This window comes from Pleurodeles waltl, chromosome 5 (assembly GCF_031143425.1).
Source record: "Pleurodeles waltl isolate 20211129_DDA chromosome 5, aPleWal1.hap1.20221129, whole genome shotgun sequence".
Lineage (NCBI taxonomy): Eukaryota > Metazoa > Chordata > Amphibia > Caudata > Salamandridae > Pleurodeles > Pleurodeles waltl.
The window spans coordinates 1,271,896,672-1,271,914,819 of NC_090444.1; the positions used below are offsets into that span (position 1 = coordinate 1,271,896,672).

The 18,148-nt window shown below is 40.8% G+C and overlaps 1 protein-coding gene across 3 annotated transcripts in view; it reads right to left on the reverse strand.

Annotated features, from left to right (window-relative positions):
* EPHA7 (EPH receptor A7) overlaps positions 1-18,148 on the reverse strand; it is a 233,506-nt gene that overhangs the window by 207,708 nt on the left and 7,650 nt on the right. For all 3 annotated transcript variants that reach the window (XM_069235509.1, XM_069235508.1, XM_069235510.1), the window contains exon 3: positions 15,858-16,527. In XM_069235509.1, coding sequence (XP_069091610.1) covers positions 15,858-16,527 — 670 coding nt within the window. The remainder of the gene's footprint in view (positions 1-15,857; positions 16,528-18,148) is intronic.

Genomic DNA, 18,148 nt, shown 5'->3' on the forward strand with positions numbered 1-18,148 from the left:
ACCCTGATTGTGTCCCAGTTGCTAAAGCAGTCACATATGTCCTGACGTGATTTAAGCTGCTCTGACAGTGGGCCGAGGCCACTCCTGACATACAGACCACGTGTATAAACCACTACAAACCAGTTCTAACCAAACCTAAATCAAACGGACACTTTGCAGAATGCACAAGTCTTATAAAGTATATATTAATGCGCAGCAAGTCTATGAAATCAAATTGCATTGTTATTTTTTGCAATAGATCACCGATACCATCGCGTGAATGTTCTACTGTGCCCTGAAGGTTAACCAAGGCAGACTCCAATATAGGATGTTTTGCGCTGCCCTGGAGGTTGTCCCATCAGCTTCTGGTATGCATGTAAAATACACATTACAGGCCGAGATCGAAAAGTAAAGACATTGTGTCAAGCTGTATGATTAAGCACCACATTCCACCCTCAATCAGAGGGAAGCTCGCAGCCAGAAGCAGCGTGAATACACATAGCCCTTATTTACCACATCGAGACAGACACCTCTCCTAACTGATGGCAATGCTGATGGAAAACTAAGATGGACCCTATCAATCAAGGACATGGCAGATACTGTAACCTCCCTCAGCAGGAAAGGATGTGCGCGTCCAGCTTCTTCCTCCTGCGGCTGGGCCACGGGGGCTTTCTGCTCTGAAGTGACCCCAGTACCTGCTTTGCATATGTTTAAACATACCCATCAATCAATGCCAGCGCTCGCCCGCACGAGGCTCCCTTTGACTGACAACTAGTGCTCAGTTCTCTTCTGAATGTTAATAAGAAATAAGTGCTCAGTCTTTGCTTTGGTGTGCGTAAAAGCGTGTGGGTGCTTTTAATGGGGTTTGCTCATTATTAAATCGGCGTTCACCTATAACACCGCGTTTTCTACTGTCATGCAAGCAAGACGGTGGCGTTTAAAACTAAAATCCCCAAACTGAGTAAAAATTGCAAAATACACTAGATCAGTAATACACATTAATCTGACTAGTGATAACATAACTGCAGGCCTAGTAACAATATATTTAATTCAATCAACAAGGTAACTTACCACAAAGAAACTGCAGTAAGTACACGGAACGGCCTCTTGAGAGCACAATATTAATTCCGATAACCAAGAATAAACAAGAACTAATAGTAACCAAAAGCCACTGGATTAACCACTAACATTGGGTTTCGGGGACCCATGTTAAAGTGCTTTAACTCCTAACCAGCAGAATTGTGCGCTATATAAGTGCAATTACAATATACTGTCAACGTGCACGCCTACGTCATATTTGTTAGAGCTGGACAGTTAAATTGTCTGTGAGATCCAGAATTAAATCCAAATTGCAACACAACTTTTGCAGCATTATTCAATGTATTACTCAATAGATGAATCGTTAAAGGGTCTGAGGATTAGGCATGTTCATAGGCTCATGAATACTCATTGTTCTTCTTTTATTGAGGCAAAGAAAGGAGTTGTGGGGCCTGTTATAGAAAAGCTATATACGATAGGCCTGCAAGGATTACATCTTTTTAGAGGATTTTATTTAAAAAAACCTGATTTAAAAACGTAATTCAATCCTGTCAGACTGTTTCTTTTGGGTTTGAAATCTCTATTAAGTGATTTACAAGGAATTGTGGTGATCCTGCTACTCAACCCCACATGTTGAGTGAGAGGAAGCTGGAATACAAATGGCAAAAGGAAGTAGCGCATCTGTGGCATTGCATGTTTAATAAGTAGCATTTAGCCACAATGTTGACCCTTAATCTTAAAATGAATTTTAATTCAACAGCATACGGCGAACTCTTCCACGCATGCACTGTCCTAGAAAACCTGTGATGCTGGAGTGCGACAAAATTCTTATCTAGTTTTCCATACTTTTCAACCTTATTACCAGCTCTACCTCTAAAGGAATTTTTTTTTTTCAAATACTATACCTTAAACAAAGACTGACAGCGATGCCACGCCTGATCACGTTATAAGGGCATCAAATGCCTACCGTGGTGGTGTTGTATCAGGATATGAGATCATACAGCTACGTATGGCGTGCTACTCGCAGGAGAATAATACATCTTTTCTCATATTACAGGTAGGCATGCACTCATCGACGCACAGGTACATCTGAGATGGCTTTCTTCGGAGTACAGTGCTACCATTGTTAAATGAGATCTGGGTCAGGTGGCCACGCCAATCTATTCACTTTTCTCCTAACTTCCCATGGTTCCTCTGTCACCCTCTCTGCTTTCATGTGCGCTCACAGGTAACACAGAGGATGCGAAAGACTGCATTGTCTCTTTGGTGCAGTGACGAATGACTTGATCACAACACAATTTCCAGACATCTGTGAGAAGTGAAGGGGGAACTTCTCCAATGACCCGATAGACAAAGTCCTGTTCTTCAAAGAGACCCCAATTTCTGCTTAGAAAATATCAAGCCACAGACACGCTCATTTAATTTCAAATTGAAGACCTAATGTGCCCTTGAACTTGATGAGAAATCTGTACGAATAATTAAAGGCCTGCAATTATCACAAGTAGAATGGATCACTGGTAATACAGAAATTATAGAAATGTTGAAGTTGGTTATTATATCAGTCATTTTGTGATCCATTAGGGTGTTTGACTGTTATTAAAGCATTCTTCGTTTACACATCGTTCGCTAAAAGAACAAATCAGAGTATAGGCATCAAGCACAGGAGAAACTAATTGACTGGTGATGTGCTTCTCGGTTTTAATAAATACACAACTAGCTGTAGTGCAAATTACGATCTAAACAAGCATTGGCAAAGCCAAAAGGTCTAGACTTTAGGACCTATTGGTCTTGCTAAAGGTTTATAGCAATGCTGTAGAGCATTTCCAATGCTGTGCATCATGGTTAAAGAAGAAAAAAAAATAAGACTTGTGTCATTTTGTAAGTGTGAGCAGCACGCATGCGCACATCTAAAAACTATGCAGGTTCCTTTTTCATTTTATTTGCAGATAAAAGTGATTGGTAAAATTTTAAAAAGTAGACAAAAGTATCCTGTTTTATGCCAAGTGGGGGAAGCAACATAGAGGGCATGTGTGAAAGGATGCAACAGGAATTGTCGGGCGGAAGCAAAAGGGAGAGTAGGGAGGAAACAAAACGGAGGATGGGGCAGATGGAACTTGGAGGGTATGGCTGGGAAGCACCATGGAGGGTGCAGGTAGGGGATGCAATATGGGGGATGGGAACATAACAGAGGGAGGGGAACAGAAGTACAGAGGGGAGATACACATGCATGCTCATGGAGTGCTTAAACAAACAGAACAAAGTAGTGCCAGAAAATGAAGCAGCAGAACAACAGACGTAATGCAGCCATGCTCCAGGGGAGGGCCTAACAACAGAAAAGGAAGAAAAGCCCACAGACGCTAACAAATAAAAAGTAAGCAAATGAGAGTGACATTAAAGCCAACCAATTGTAAGCAATGGATGGGCTCTAAGCCCTCTCTAAGGCTGCAATAGGTCTCTTCGCGAACAGACAGCTTAAGCTGTCGGTCAGCTAGACCTAAAAGCATAATTTGCTTAGTTTGCTATGGAAGTCAATCGAGATAATATTCTGAGGTCTATAATCACCAGGTTTACAATGACAGCTAAAAAAAAATGCTAAGCTATGCAACTGAAAGCAAAGTCTGAGCAATCCAACTTTTGTTGGTAAATAAAAATAAAAAGGCATTGGCATCATTTTTTAAGTGTGTGAATGTGTAGTGCTCAAACCTAAACAAATAACACAAGGCTTGTATTTCTCTCTTCTTTAGCCTACACAGACCATTTTCTCTAGGCTCTTTGACCCTAATTCATAGTGCTTTTTGAACAGCTATAGTCAAGGCATGTGAACAAAATGGAATCTTCACAGACGAAAGTTCCTAATTCACATCCAGAGGTTCAGGACAGGTATAATTTTCAGTGCAAAAAAGGCACTCTGATTGGTTATCCCATTCGAAAATTCTGTTTTAGAGTTGACCTTGTGGGAATTCCTGGTGGATTCCACCTGTGAACATTGATGAACAACCACAAACATGTAGGTCTGTTAGTATTCACCAAGTTGCAAAAACCTTCATGCCACGAAAATGAAGGCAAACCTAGACATTTCAAGGGCAGGACTAAGTGTGGCTGAAAGCAGCAAAACGAGATCATTGCATATTTCACATGGGGATTATAAGAAGGATTTTTTTCCACATTGAAAAATATTTTCTCATAGGCCACAAAATGAAGGCTGCAAAGTCACATATGCATTCAAATGCATGTAGAACTGTATGCATGGTTACAATTCCACATGTTACCTTCTGCGTACAAGCGCTCAAAGATATCGATGACTATCACAGATTTCTTTACTACTCCTGTAATACTTTGAGGGTTAAAAACAGAGAAGTGTGCTCCACACTTAAAAGCAACGTTGAGGGATCAGTTCCATTAACCACTATAAATTAGACCTTAGGCAAGAAAATTTGTAAAATATTAGATTTGGTGACCATCGTTCATTATGCTCAAAATGCCTTGCAAACAATAGCTGCTAGGCACCTAAGGGTATGTCCCTCTGCTGAGTACACAGTAAACTGTGGGGTCATTTTATCTTAGGTTTGGTATACTAATTTGTAGACTTTTAAGTTTTAATCAACTTGTGAAGAGGCATTGGCCAGATACTACCGGGACAACTTTAAAACAGCTCTTAAGTAGTGCCTTTTCACCTTGGAAAGACAAAACGATCATCGGCACCTTATTTCAACAAGCCTCAAGCCATCACTGGAGTCCTTGAAGCCAGCAGTCTGACACTGATTCTCATCTCCCTAAATCTTTTAATGAGCTATTCTCAATCTCCTCTAAACTCCAGAGACGTCTGCAACCTGTCAAGCTTAACAGTGTGCCGTGGAGGTGTGATAAACATGCTAAGCAGGCCATATTTACTGAGATACATAATTTATCATATCTATGGAACAAATATCTGACGCTAATGAGCTTAAAGTATAGAGTCAATTTGTAAACTATAGTCAGTACCGACAGACAGCGAATCAGCTTCTAAAAATCACATATTAATCAAAGAGCAAATAACACAGCATAAAATATGTACTCTCTATTCGGTAATTTGTTCTCTGTTGGTAATACAGATTAAAAATAATAGGGAGTGAAAATAAAATTCTCCTGTCAATGTTTTCTGAAGTTGATAAAGTTTGAGACGTTGGTTCATTTCTCACTTCTTGGACTGTAATAGCGCATTAAAAGCAGGGGTTGTTTGTGCAAGCCAAACATTCAGGGTATATTTTACACCTGTGTTTCTTCATTTAAATAAATACATAAATAAACTTGAAAAGCTGGAGGAATTGGCAACGTTTTAAACAACAATGGTGCAAGTGTAAAATGTTTGAGTTCAAATTCCTTCTAAGAGCAAGATATGAAATACTCAGAGTAAACCAAACACCAGCTCATATCTAAAGGTCCTATGTTAAAGTCAAATGAAATGCTGACTAGGGCCCACAACTGTGGATCACACTAACACCAAGCTGCAAAACTCGCCTACCTCCACCAGTAACAGAAAATGCAGATATCCTGTCATAAATCAAATAACATGTTAATGGAAGGAAAGAACCTCCACATCACGACGGCCTAGTTAATTCACCTGTCCTGAGGTATCCACGCTCTTCAACATTTACCACGTACTAAATTAGCATAAATAAGCTCTTTATTAGCAAGATACCACGATATACACGATAGCATAGCATACGTATTGGCTTTCCTTGCAGGGCTCCTTCGAAAAGGATGCAGGGTACTAGAGGTTGCCCTGAAGCATGTTCTACTAGTGTGGAATAGTTCCCAACCCTGGAAATACTCAGTAAATGCTTACACTTCAAAACCTTTTTTATAAATTTAAAAGCACTCAAAATGTAGGAAACACACCATTGCGAGCACTCTGTGGAAGGTGTACTGATTATTGAACGTGGAAGAAATCCAGAAATGAATGAAGTTAAAATAGACACCCCTTTAAAAAGTTAGTATACTCACAATATTGACAAGTGCCTTGATTCCAAGGTCACAACCACCGTTAGAGAAATGCAAGTATGTATGTGGTGCGTCGAAGATTCTGGGAATGTGTTATTGTCTTCCATATAAGAGCAGATACAGTTTTAACCTTTTTATTGGCAATAACTATGAACTGGAAGATAAAGTGTTAAAATGGTTCTGTGTTCAAGGAAAAGAAAGAGAATACTTCACCAGTTTCAGGAATTACGGCAAGATGTAAACAGAATTAGCAGGGTAAGTAGAAAATGAGTTCAATGCTTACAAACATGATTTAATATGTGGCCACTCCATCTGACAACAAATTATACTATGTCACTGAAGAGAGAATGATTGGAAACTGGGAGTGTAACAGAGATGAATCTAGTCTCTCCAGGATGCAAAGCATCATATCTATTTATACACAGATTTTATTAAATGGTTGCCTTACAGCGAATTTCATTAAAAAAGCATGAAAATCAAATGGAACTGGGATTATGTTTGATGTGAATTTATAAAAGGTGTTTCTCACTGAAAAAGTCAATTATGGCATCCTCTTACTTGCAGCAATGCACAAGCCAATCGATGAACTGCAATTTACCGGAAATCAGGTGATAAGTACTGTGGTTTGTTATGGAAAAGTGGACACATCAAGGTATTTGTAGGAGTCACGCTGGCAGAAATAAATTCAACATTCTGTGCATTATGCAAAGGGCCTACAGAAAGTGTGGCCCTTTCTACCTTCAGGCGAGATCTACTATTACCAGCCAGTGTGAGCAAGTGATGGAGGTATTACAAATCTCCAGCCAATCAGAATAGGGGGAGGTGGGGTCGGTTGTAGATTTTCAGGTCAGAATATCTGGTGGAGAACTTAAACATTCATTGCCATTCAGAATAAGAAGGGGAGAGGACACAAAATAATTGAATCACCACAAAACTACATGCCACTTTAGTAGGCAAGGCCTCTGCGGAATGCCCATAACCTTGCCCCAACACTAAATCTTCGACTGCAGAAATTCGATCATACAGCTGGAATTCCGAATTTGTACATCTTACTTGCAAAAGTAACTTTCAGCAAATACACATTTTGCACTCACTAATTCAAGTACTTGAACCCTTTACCAAAAATTAAATATTTTTTTATTTCAACCGAATTTGCCCTGAGTCCTGCTTTATGGTAATTTCTCCTATAATGTTTTAGTTCAGAAACGTTGATTTGTTGTTGTTTAACAGGATATTTACAATGTTTCCTCTGTTATTATTGTAGTCCCTTCATTGTTACAAACCTGCATTTAATGTTTACGTCGTGTTTCACTTTATTTAAGATTTCATGCTTGACTTTCAAGCTTTAATTTGATCTGTGGAATGTAATATGTTACTTCTAGGATCGTCATTACACTTGCGCTTGTGTCCGAGGTGACAATTATTCTACTCATGTCACTGTCCTAAATTGCATTTGCAGCTGCAGAATGTGAGCATCCTGCAGCTCCTGTCATGCAGCGTACTCTGTCGGGTGCATCTCCAGGAGCATGGGGATTTTAGCTCAGCCCTAAAAGCAGGATGATGGTGGTGAAATCGCCATGTGTGGTCAAACAACTGCTGGGCTTTGAAACATAGGTGGTGCCCAAAGCCATTTCCAGACATCACATTGATTAAGTTGCTCACTGCCATGGTGACTCCTCCAAGAAGTCCCCTGATGGCAATGGGAGCTCCACCACTGCCTCTCTAGCTCTATAATTAATCCTGCCAGCACCCATCAAGGGAAAGATGTTTGGATCGTTTATGCTTGTCTTGTTTTGTATGCTTACTTACAAAAGACTGTGCATCCCTCATTCTAGTAAAGTTTGTTCCTGGACAAGGGGCCATGCTGCCAGGTCGCAGGCACTGGAGACAGGTGTGGGCCAGATCGGACCGGTCAGGGGCAGTGGCTAATGGTGGCCACCTTTTGAATTTCCCTCTGTCCCACAGTGAGCAACAATTGGTTGCTCCCATCAGTGTCGGGGTCGCCTGGGCAGTCGTCAGGGGTGGGAGGGCATGTTAAGTAGCCCGCAAGGTCACCCAGAATAGTTATTTGACTGCAGTTGCTCCCAAAGGACAGTAGGTGGCGTTGCTTTATAGCTGTGGGAGCTCTTTATGACTGCAATTGTGTATACTCGGTTTCACCATGGATTGTTTTTCTACCATTGCACACATAGATAAATCTGTTCTTTTTGACGTGGTCCTCTTGCTGCCACTGGGCCGTGGCATTTATTGATTCACACGCGGTGCTGATTGGTCCTAGGTGTTAACCTGTTTGTAGGGTGTATTAGGCATGGAGCACTTGCTGCCACTAGGGTGTACTGTGTATAGATTCACGTGTGGCGCTGAGGGGCCTTGGGTGCTAACCGGTTCTTGGTATTGATGTGTTTTGGATTTTTGAACCATCTTAGTTGTGGACATCTGTGTCTAGAGGGCATGCTTAGGGTGGTTTTGTGTGCTCTGGGCTATGCATGCCCTCACTGGGTGTGCACTTCTTTCATACATGTGGGTTTGTTACTTGTATTGTTTCCCTTCGGGTGGTGCACGCCCTCACCTTCAGTGTGCTCATTTTTGTTTAATTTATATTTGATGACGTCTCTTCTCTTGTAGATCAACGAGCAGGCACGCTCGCCTGTTGTTTTTCAGTATAGCCTCCACTCGCCTTAAACACGCCTCTGCGGATGACAAGTCTGTTTCACTTCCTTTCAAGATCTGAGCTGCACACACTCCAGAAATCCTTGAAGTAATCCATAGCTGAAATACAGTCTGTGTTTATATTACATTTTTAACTTTGTCTTGCATGCTATAAGAGTATTCTTTTTCACACATGTTGTGTCTCTATACTTTTGATATGCAGCATATAACTCTTTTCAAATTGCTTCTGGACGTCTGGGTGAGTTCTGGCTGTGGGTGAGTATTCATGATGAAATATGAGTGAGCGCTCTGGAGAAGAGTCTGAGGCTGTGTGAATTTCTCACTAGGCTTGTCAGTGTGTTCTAAAGGTGTTCAGACTTCATCCACATTGATTCTGGGCTACTGAAAGGTCTTCTCTCACAGCACATGCCTGGCCTTCTAGTGTTAAGTATGGTCATGCTCACACACCCTGACATTATCAACTAAAGCATTCAAATGAATGAAAGTGGCTTTGGTTGAAATGCTATATAGTACCATGTATCCTCATACCGTTCAATCACTGTTCAAACCACAGTGCAAAAGCGTGGGTCCAACTTTCTGAGAGTTTTGTTAGGGCGTGCCTTATTATACAGTGGTACGTCTCATTGCCGTTTTTTTGGCCTGTGAGGTTGCAACTCAAACTTGAGGCATGTTCATTAACTATTTCCAGGAGCATAGAGCTGTCGATACTAGAACCATTATAACTGCTGAAACAGGAGGTGGGGCCTTAAGTAGGGATCCCAACAACCTTCAAGAGCCCCAGGACTCTGCAGTAGGAGCCCCGTTCCTAAGAATATACGCTCCTGCATAGTTCAACAAAGCTTACGTCAATTTCAGGGAACAACCTTAACACAATTTAATGCTCAAATGTTGATGAGACGGAATCCTTATGGCATGGATCAATTTTTTCAGTCCCACCAGATCACTATGGACCTCCATTAATAGGGGGAGGATCCAGCATTCAAATTCCCACCTAGTATATTTATTATGATGACCTTCCTGACTCAGATTGATCGTGTGCATGGTCACCTCAGGTCGGAGTACTGGACAGGCACACAAAAGTGTCTTTTACATATATTACAGGCATATATAGGGGATAGCTGGACTCTGGGGAAGAAGGTGTTTTTTGGTGAAACATCACACCACTTCTCAAACTTCACTGTGACGCAGCAGAGCCCTTGCTTAAACGTCAGGTCTTGTTGGGGTTTTTTCAAAATATTGGGCAATTATGGTTGCAATGCAGCTGGGTTCCTTAGAGGTTGCGGTGTTGTAAATTTGCTGGTACGGCAGGAGTGCAGCTGAGGAACCTAGGAGGGGTGACCAGTTGGCCGCAGGGGTCTGTCATGTACAAATGCCAGCAGATACAGCTATTGGACGCACTTAAACTAAAGGCTATTTATGTTGCTGCACTCATCCCGTGCTGTGGAATTTTCGTAGGAATCTTGGTATTGACCACATGAGGACAAGTTCACATGAGTCATTTAAACATACGCTAGTTTTGATAGGCTGGCCAACACACATGAGAGCTACTTATGAGTGGCTCGAGGGCTGCTAGTTCCCGACGAGCCACTCCCTAGAGACACCTGGTCTACAATCATTGTGAACATTCACTAAGTTCACCCCCAGTTACATGTGGGAGAGGGTCATCCCCTCATTCCTGGGAGATCGGAACTTCACCCTGAAAGCCTGAGTGAAAAAGGGCCTCATGCTACCTAAAATGATGTAACTACAATTGACTCACACTGTTTTTATATGTCTGATGATATTTATTTTATCTCCTTTCAAATCTGATCTTTAGGTCACATGGCTACAGCCAGTGCATTGATCCTTGGTCACGGTGCCAGGTGGCATTCGAAGTCAACTTCTGCCCAGAACCAGATTAACAGACAGGTCGGAAAAGCGGACCTTCTCTTCTACTGGGATGTGAAGGGAGGTCTTTGTTGGAATGGCACATGCCAGCTTGCCCAGGAGGTCACAGACAAGGAGCTACATCATCCAGCAGTCATCTCACTCCACACCGGTAGCAATTGTTTTTAGCAACTGTAATAGGACCCTCCTGACGTGTGAACTAAGGAATGTACTAACTCCACCACTACATCCCAGTGAGTGGTTTCTAGGTGAGGCCCGTCTTCGGCAGGTTCGAATATTATGGTCAGGCTATTTTTAAGGTGGAACAGTTGTCCTTCAACAGGGATAAGGTTCATTGGTCAGCCTGGGGGCAGCAAGTCTGGTTTGAAGACCGTGATGGCACCAGCCGCAGTTCTCAGTAACAGAATCTGTGGGGAGGCCTGGTTGGTTGGGAAACCACCCAGTCCTGTGGCGGAGGAGGAGTCATGTTTGGACACTAACACAGGTAGACAACCTTGGCATCAACAATATGTGTAGGCAGATTCAGGATGGAATTGGATTGCTTAAGCATTTAGCTAAATCGGGGGCAGGGGTACTACGGTCACTACTGGAAGGCTGGGGACACCCGCTACCGCAATTGTCCATAGCCAGCCGGGGTACTCCAATACACAGCCCTGGGGATACGGGGGATGGTGGGCTGGTATAGGGACAAAGGTATGGCCCGGTTGGCCAAGGGCCACCTCCCAATGGGTGCCAGGGTGAATCACTGTACTGGGTAGCTCTGGCATGGTTGTTTGGGGGTACAGCTGTTATGCTGGCCCAAGCTCCCTCTGTCTTGAGGGGGCAAGTGAGTTCACCTTGTAGAAGACAACTTATGGAGAGACCGGCAGGGTGCTGCCCTGGGTCCAAGTCAATTGAATCGGTGAGCACCACAGGGGCCTGAGGGGTGGTCAATCATGACTTCTCAATTTGATATAAAATGTAATGTATTCATTTATTAGCAATGGAGTATTTGATAGGAGATTTTATGTTTTAGATATGCCCATGCGAATACTATGCTGTACTACACTTATTGTAATATTTATGTGGAAAACAAAACATGTTTATGAACTGTAATAAATACAGCCAGAGAATGTCATATGCTCTAACACAAGAAATCGGCTTGCATTGGGTTCTTCTTGTATAATTTGCCATATGAAGGATGAGTAATTGCATGTCTGGTTGAGATATGACCGGGCTCGCTGCGGTCCCCCACCTGATTACACAGAACAAAACATCAGCTGGTAAAATATTAAAACAGACTAAGTGATCACCCCAGAGGGGGTGCACAACTTTTATTTATGACATGTTTCATTTCCTATTTAAAGCAGTTGCTATATTTTATAATTCATGAGTTGTCATTAGAGTTACCCGTGTACTAAATTCATATTTGTCAATACAATACAGTCAAAATGAGTATCGGTTTCCAACAAACAGATCATCTAACTTCAAGATAGAAACAAAGGTGTCTGATTAAATATTTATTTTTACTCATATGGCTTTGCATGCACTATGCCAAACAGGCAAATAACTTGCTTCCATGTATGACCTAATACTGACTTACATGTGCAATCCAACAAGTACGGCTCAAAATATTGTGTGCACCACATCAGGAGCTGTCCATCACATTTCTTTTTAAGGTGCATTGCTGTGCTTGAACCACAAGATAGTCAGACTGTTAAGAAAGGGCAAATGGTAGAACAGAAAATGGCATGGAAATAATTTAAAAAAAGATTATTTTGACAGTGCGATCATATGAGTAGCATAAGCAAGTCACTAGCACAGGAAGCACAACAGGAAGTGGAAGGTCTTTCGATACTTCTTTGAGTGGGCAAAGCCAGAATTGCCTATCTGGAAGAAGGTCTTCCAGAGTATGGTCATCCTCACTGAGGCAGATTGGGCAACAACATATCTTAAAGAATGGAGTTTCAAATCAAAGTTTAGCTGCTATAATTTTCCCCTACAGCCCAAGGGATATTTGGATAACAATAATTGTAGACCCCTGGGCCATGTCTGTCTGATGACAAATGAAGAATTTTTGGAAGCACCAAATGGAGAAAGAATTTAGTAGAGCAACTCATCAAATAGAAATCTTGTTTTGTCTAAAAAACATTAGCAATGAAAATGTGTTTATAACATGTAATGAAGCCCTTAACTACAAAGTGAAGAAAGGCTTAAAAGCTGCAAGTGAAAGAAAAAACGCACAGAGGCAAAATGCGACAACACACAAAATATTTCTTTTAAATGTGCTTTCAAAATATGTTGCACTTTGAGTAGAAGAATATGCACCTACTGAACAGGTTTTGCTATAAAAAAAGACAGATACGAAGATGTATGTTTAGAATAAGAATGACTTTTGATTTGAAACAATAGCAGCTAGATGCTGACTCGAAAATTTTAGCGCTCGGTTTTCTGCCTCGCCCTGAATGGAAAGCCGTGTGTAAGTTTGCTTTAAAAATATGCAATATATTTCCCTCTATTTTTTGTAAAGCTCATTTTGAGGTGTGGACACAAAATCTGGAGGTGACCAGTCTACAGCTGTAGCCTATGCCGTGTCCTAATCGAAATCGAAATAAAACATAAAAAAACAAGTTTACAGTGCAACACACCTATACAACTGTGAAAATGTAGCACGTGTGTTCCAACGTTTTATTACAACTAATATGGCATTAACCTTTGCAAAAATCATACTCCATCTGAATAGGTAAAGTGAATATATACTTATTTGACACGAGTTGAGACATAGTTCAGTTCTCATTTACCTTCCATCATACCCAAGTTACATCTATGAGTTGATGAGGATTGCATATATGCCACTGAGTAGAACAAAACTACTACACACGAGATATAAGTAAAAACAAGAAAGAGAGGTAAGCAAGTGAGCAGGAGTGGTGTCCCCGAACTTAGTGAGGTTGGTAGTGAACTAAGTTTTCCACATTTTAGATTGAAGGTAAAGACACTGTGGCTGCCAAAATGTTATGCACAGCGTCTAGCCTCATTCCAAATTAAATTAATGTGGTTTAGTTCCACAGTGAATAGAAAATATAGTGACCTCAAATAGAATGTCCAAAGCTTAAACGTTTTCTAAGAGTAGATATTAGTTGTGTCTGTCTCACATGTGAGTTACATTTGAATACTGATGCACAATGCCCATTTCAGTGTGTACCTTCCAAGAGTAAGACAGGTTTATTCACAGTGGATTTACTGAAGGAAATCCATGTGTAAAACACACCTAAGCCTGGGGTAAGATAGCTATTTGTAGAAAATTTTTGTGAATCAAATCTGGATACTTAGGTCTAACTCACAATTCAGACAAGATTAAGAGACATCAAGTCACAGAAAATTATTTGTGATTAGGTCATGTATGGCATTTTGCTCACAAATCACTGTCTATAGAGAACACTCTAGTTCTGGAACTGGTATAGAAAGTCTGAGGTAAAAATAATTGTCCTTAAAAGATTGACGCATTGATTTAAAATTTATAGGAACTTGTTACAGCGGCATACATTTTGCACTCCAACTAATGGCATGTTAAGACAAAGCCAATATTATTGCAAGGCTTATTTGCCAAAGGGCAAAATACACTTCAACTGAGAAGTCCAACAGTTTCACCATCTTGAAAATGCAACCAAAACAATAAACCTTAAACCAATACTGATATATCTCAAAAGAACTCTCAGAAAGATTCTGAAGTGAAATCAGTAGTTGAGAACAAACCAAAGGGGTTGGGCTTTTCCTTCTTTCGGTGCGTTTTTAGTTTATACTCTGTATTTTTCCTGGGTGCCTTTAAATCTTTGGTTTCTTCAAGCTCTGTCACGATGCCTCCTGGAACTATAGCAAGTGAGACATTTGGAGCTTTGGTCTACTTTGAACAAAGGAAGGAACCGATGCAAGGGCTGGGTAAGACATCTGAGTAAACTATGTTTTAATAGGGTTCATCTGTTTCCTTCAAAATTAACAATATTCCCATCTGTTCACCCGTCTAATTATAGTTTACATTTTTTTTTCTTTTCAGTTGCCACATAATACAACTAAATTCCTAAATTGTTGTCTTTCATTAAATGTGGGGCACGGTTGTGTTTTATGACAGAGGTGAATGCAGGAGTGGGAGTGTAACTCTTAGAAGGTGGAGTGACTTGTCTGCTTGAGCTGACCAAAAATTTGGTATTTCAGATCAGGACCACAAACTGTTGTCATTTGGAGCAGTTGTGGCTTTTGGGCGCCTTCAAATAGATATTTTCAGGAGACCATATTTCAGAATCATAGTTAGGAACATCCAATGCAGAATAATTTGACTCATGCCTCCAAGAAAACCCGCACATCTATAAAAACAAGCGTTTGCATAGAAATAGGTCTTGAGTTTGCTCGAGTTAGAGCTATTAGTGTTGTAAATTCCAAAATGGACTTTTCTTGCCACATAAAATGAAAATAAAAATAAAAACAGTTGACATAAGCGGGGTGATTGAAAGTGCCACGGCTGCCGAGAGAATGAGTGCGAAGGAGAGACACAAAAGGAAAAAAAGTGTGCTTGCAGTCAAACATATTGGCAAACGTGCAATTATCCATGTAATACGGTTGATGGCCAAGGCGGTAACAAAACGGCCCCAAGGAGGGACAAACGTAAAGCATTTACCAATAATAACAAAGGATTTTTGAAAGGCAAGCCCACAAACGAGTGAATGTGATGGGCGTGCGGTGGGCGTGGCTAAAAGCCCAGAGATAGATTACAACACGTCAGACCGCTTGCGCACTCAACTTAAAAAGGGAGCTGATCTATCTCTGCAATAGGCTTGCACAACAAACATAATATCATCAGCTCTAAAAGCAGTCCTTATTTTACATGTACCATAAATATTTAGCCACGCTCATGCTGTAGAAAGTCGAGTACGTCCAATAAAGTCCTATTGTGGAATAACCAAAGCTCATGCATAATGCAGCGGAAATAGTGATGCCAACTCTAACCTCAACCCTTTTTATAAAATTGATTGTGACATATTCCTGACTTTCCAATTTAAGAAAGAGGGTTTAGGTCGAAGATGCAAAACTGCATTTAGTCCTGGGCCCTGCCTATGCATTTAAAATATCTTGAAAAGCCATGTTAACACAACTGACAATAATGTAATTGTTTTTTTTGTGTTATTTACACCATAGAATTTACTATTTTAAAGTGAATGGTCGCTGCATGCACTTTCCCTCAACGAGTATAAAGCACCCTGAAGGCACAGTTAAAACAATTACAGCGATAGAGGTGTTCATAGCAAAAAGAAGGAGTGTCTGATACTCACGATCACAAGTATCTCCTTTTTGTTGGTAGCCTGCTTTGCAGATGCACTTTCCGATTGGCACCAACCATTCGCCCTCTGCGCTGCAGTGCATCCTGGGAGAGTTCTCGGCCTCTTCTTCTGCACTGCTGACACAGGACCCTCTCACCTCAACGAGGGAAGAAAACTCGGAGCCCGTAACGGTGTCAGGGAACACGGCCAGGTTCTCAATAATGGACCAGCATTTCTTGTAGTACACTTTGACAGAAACCAAAGCAATGCAAGCCCCTACGTCTTGAAAGGCTAGATAGAATCCTTTTTTGGACAATGGCCCAATCTCCCGCACCTCGGTATTAAGCTTCATTTTTCGCTCACCGAGGTCACCCTGTGTGAAACTCTCGTCTGCAGCAATTGTGTCGATTTTGATGAACTGGTTTTCTCGCGTGTTCCTGCCGATGTCGTAGTCAGTTTCGTAGTAATACAGATTAAACGTTTCTTTACAGCTTCCCAAGACCCCGGGGAGACTGTTGCAATCCCTTAAAGTAAATTTGAGTTCCACAAAAATCCTTTGGGCGTTGCCTTTTGAGATCCAGTTAGTCCGTAGCCAGTTGTTCTGATTAGGTTCCATGACTTGGCATACCTGGTAGGTTCGTATCGGGGTGTAATTTTCATCCAAGCCACTGATTTCTTCCCACTGAAAAATATCCACAAAGTAATCAGCAATTTATTTCAATTACACAAGTAGGTGTCTACCTTAATTCACGTGTGTTGCTCTTTAATTATGACATTCTAGACCTCTCGATAAAAGTGTAATCTTCTTAGTTCCTTTACTAATATTATGACATTATTTATTTATTTCTAAGAGCTAAAGGAAAGGAGTATGTGAAAGCACTTCAAATAAGGTCTCTATTTTGCAAGGGAGAAAGTGAAGTATATTTCTCAAATGTCCTGGCACATTCCCTCTTCCTTGGAAGTTTTAGGAAAGGGACAAATGCCAAGAAAAATATGCATTTTACACACGATTCACTGTCACAGAGATTACAAAAATACTTGCACTACTAAATATTTGCACATGGCTGAATATTAAATGCTCCGATTTGAAGAATATACCCAGTAAACACTTCTAGAGTAAAACAAAATTACAGCACATGCTCTAGTAATGCAAGTACTATTTTAACTATGAATGGACAATCTGCTCTCTGCACTGAAGCTTTTATATTATATGTGCCTAAAGGATACCTCTGTGGAAACTAAACATGGTGTGTGTGTGTGTGTGTGTGTGTGGGCACGCGCATGTGTGTGTGTGATGTACATAGTTAAATGGAGGGTGAGTGCACATCAGCTTACTTCCCCGAGTAGCAGCTAAATATGATTCACTTTGTGATATTCAAAAAACTATCACCTGAGTATGATAAAAGAGAAATGGATGGAGTGGTGTACTCAACATATGCAATGAAGGTACACATAAATATTTAAATGCATTAATGATGTACTAATAATATTAATGTTGGTGGGTGTCAGAATGCACCTTCTTTAATAAAGGAAATACTGAAAATAAATTCCACTAGTAGAACCATATCTCTATATTTTGGGACGAAAACTACATAAAAACATCTAAGAATATCTATCCCTTCCTTACCAATGCCAATATATTGGAATCTGTGTTGCTATATGCATAATGTTTCATCAGTGGCATGTGTACTGTTTATCTATATGTATACCTTCTGGGTAAGTGTTCGTACAGTGAGGTAACATGGGAGATGGTTGAAAGGCCTTTTAATTAGCATGGTCTATTTAACAACTCGAATTACGAAGGACTTAACCGTTAGCGTATGCAACGTTCATCAAAGGAAACATCTAAAGTCTCTTCAGCTACACACAAACATTGCACAAATGGTACCACTGTGCTTCACTTGCTAATATTTATATTAAGGCTACAACAAAATGCCCAATCGGAGATGCTAAAAAACATCTATTCCTCAAATCAGGATTTCATATCTGAGCTTTCTACTGGAGAAGCGTACTGACTGCCCAGGCCCCAGTTCTACGATTGTGATGCTTCAAAGAACAGAAAGCCTTCGGTACCTGCGATTACATAGTCACAATGGAAGATAGCCGATAAGGATGTTGTAGGGAGTTGCCAAAAAATGCTTTCTGTGGCTAGCTTGACTTTGGGAGCTGTAACCTGAGTTACTAGGTAGCCACTCTGACAATGGGAAGAAAAGAGCCTGTATTTATTTTATTAACAACAGTTACTCTTTCAGAGGGTTACAATTTGATAAAGCAGGATGCACAAAGAATACTGAGTGATAGTG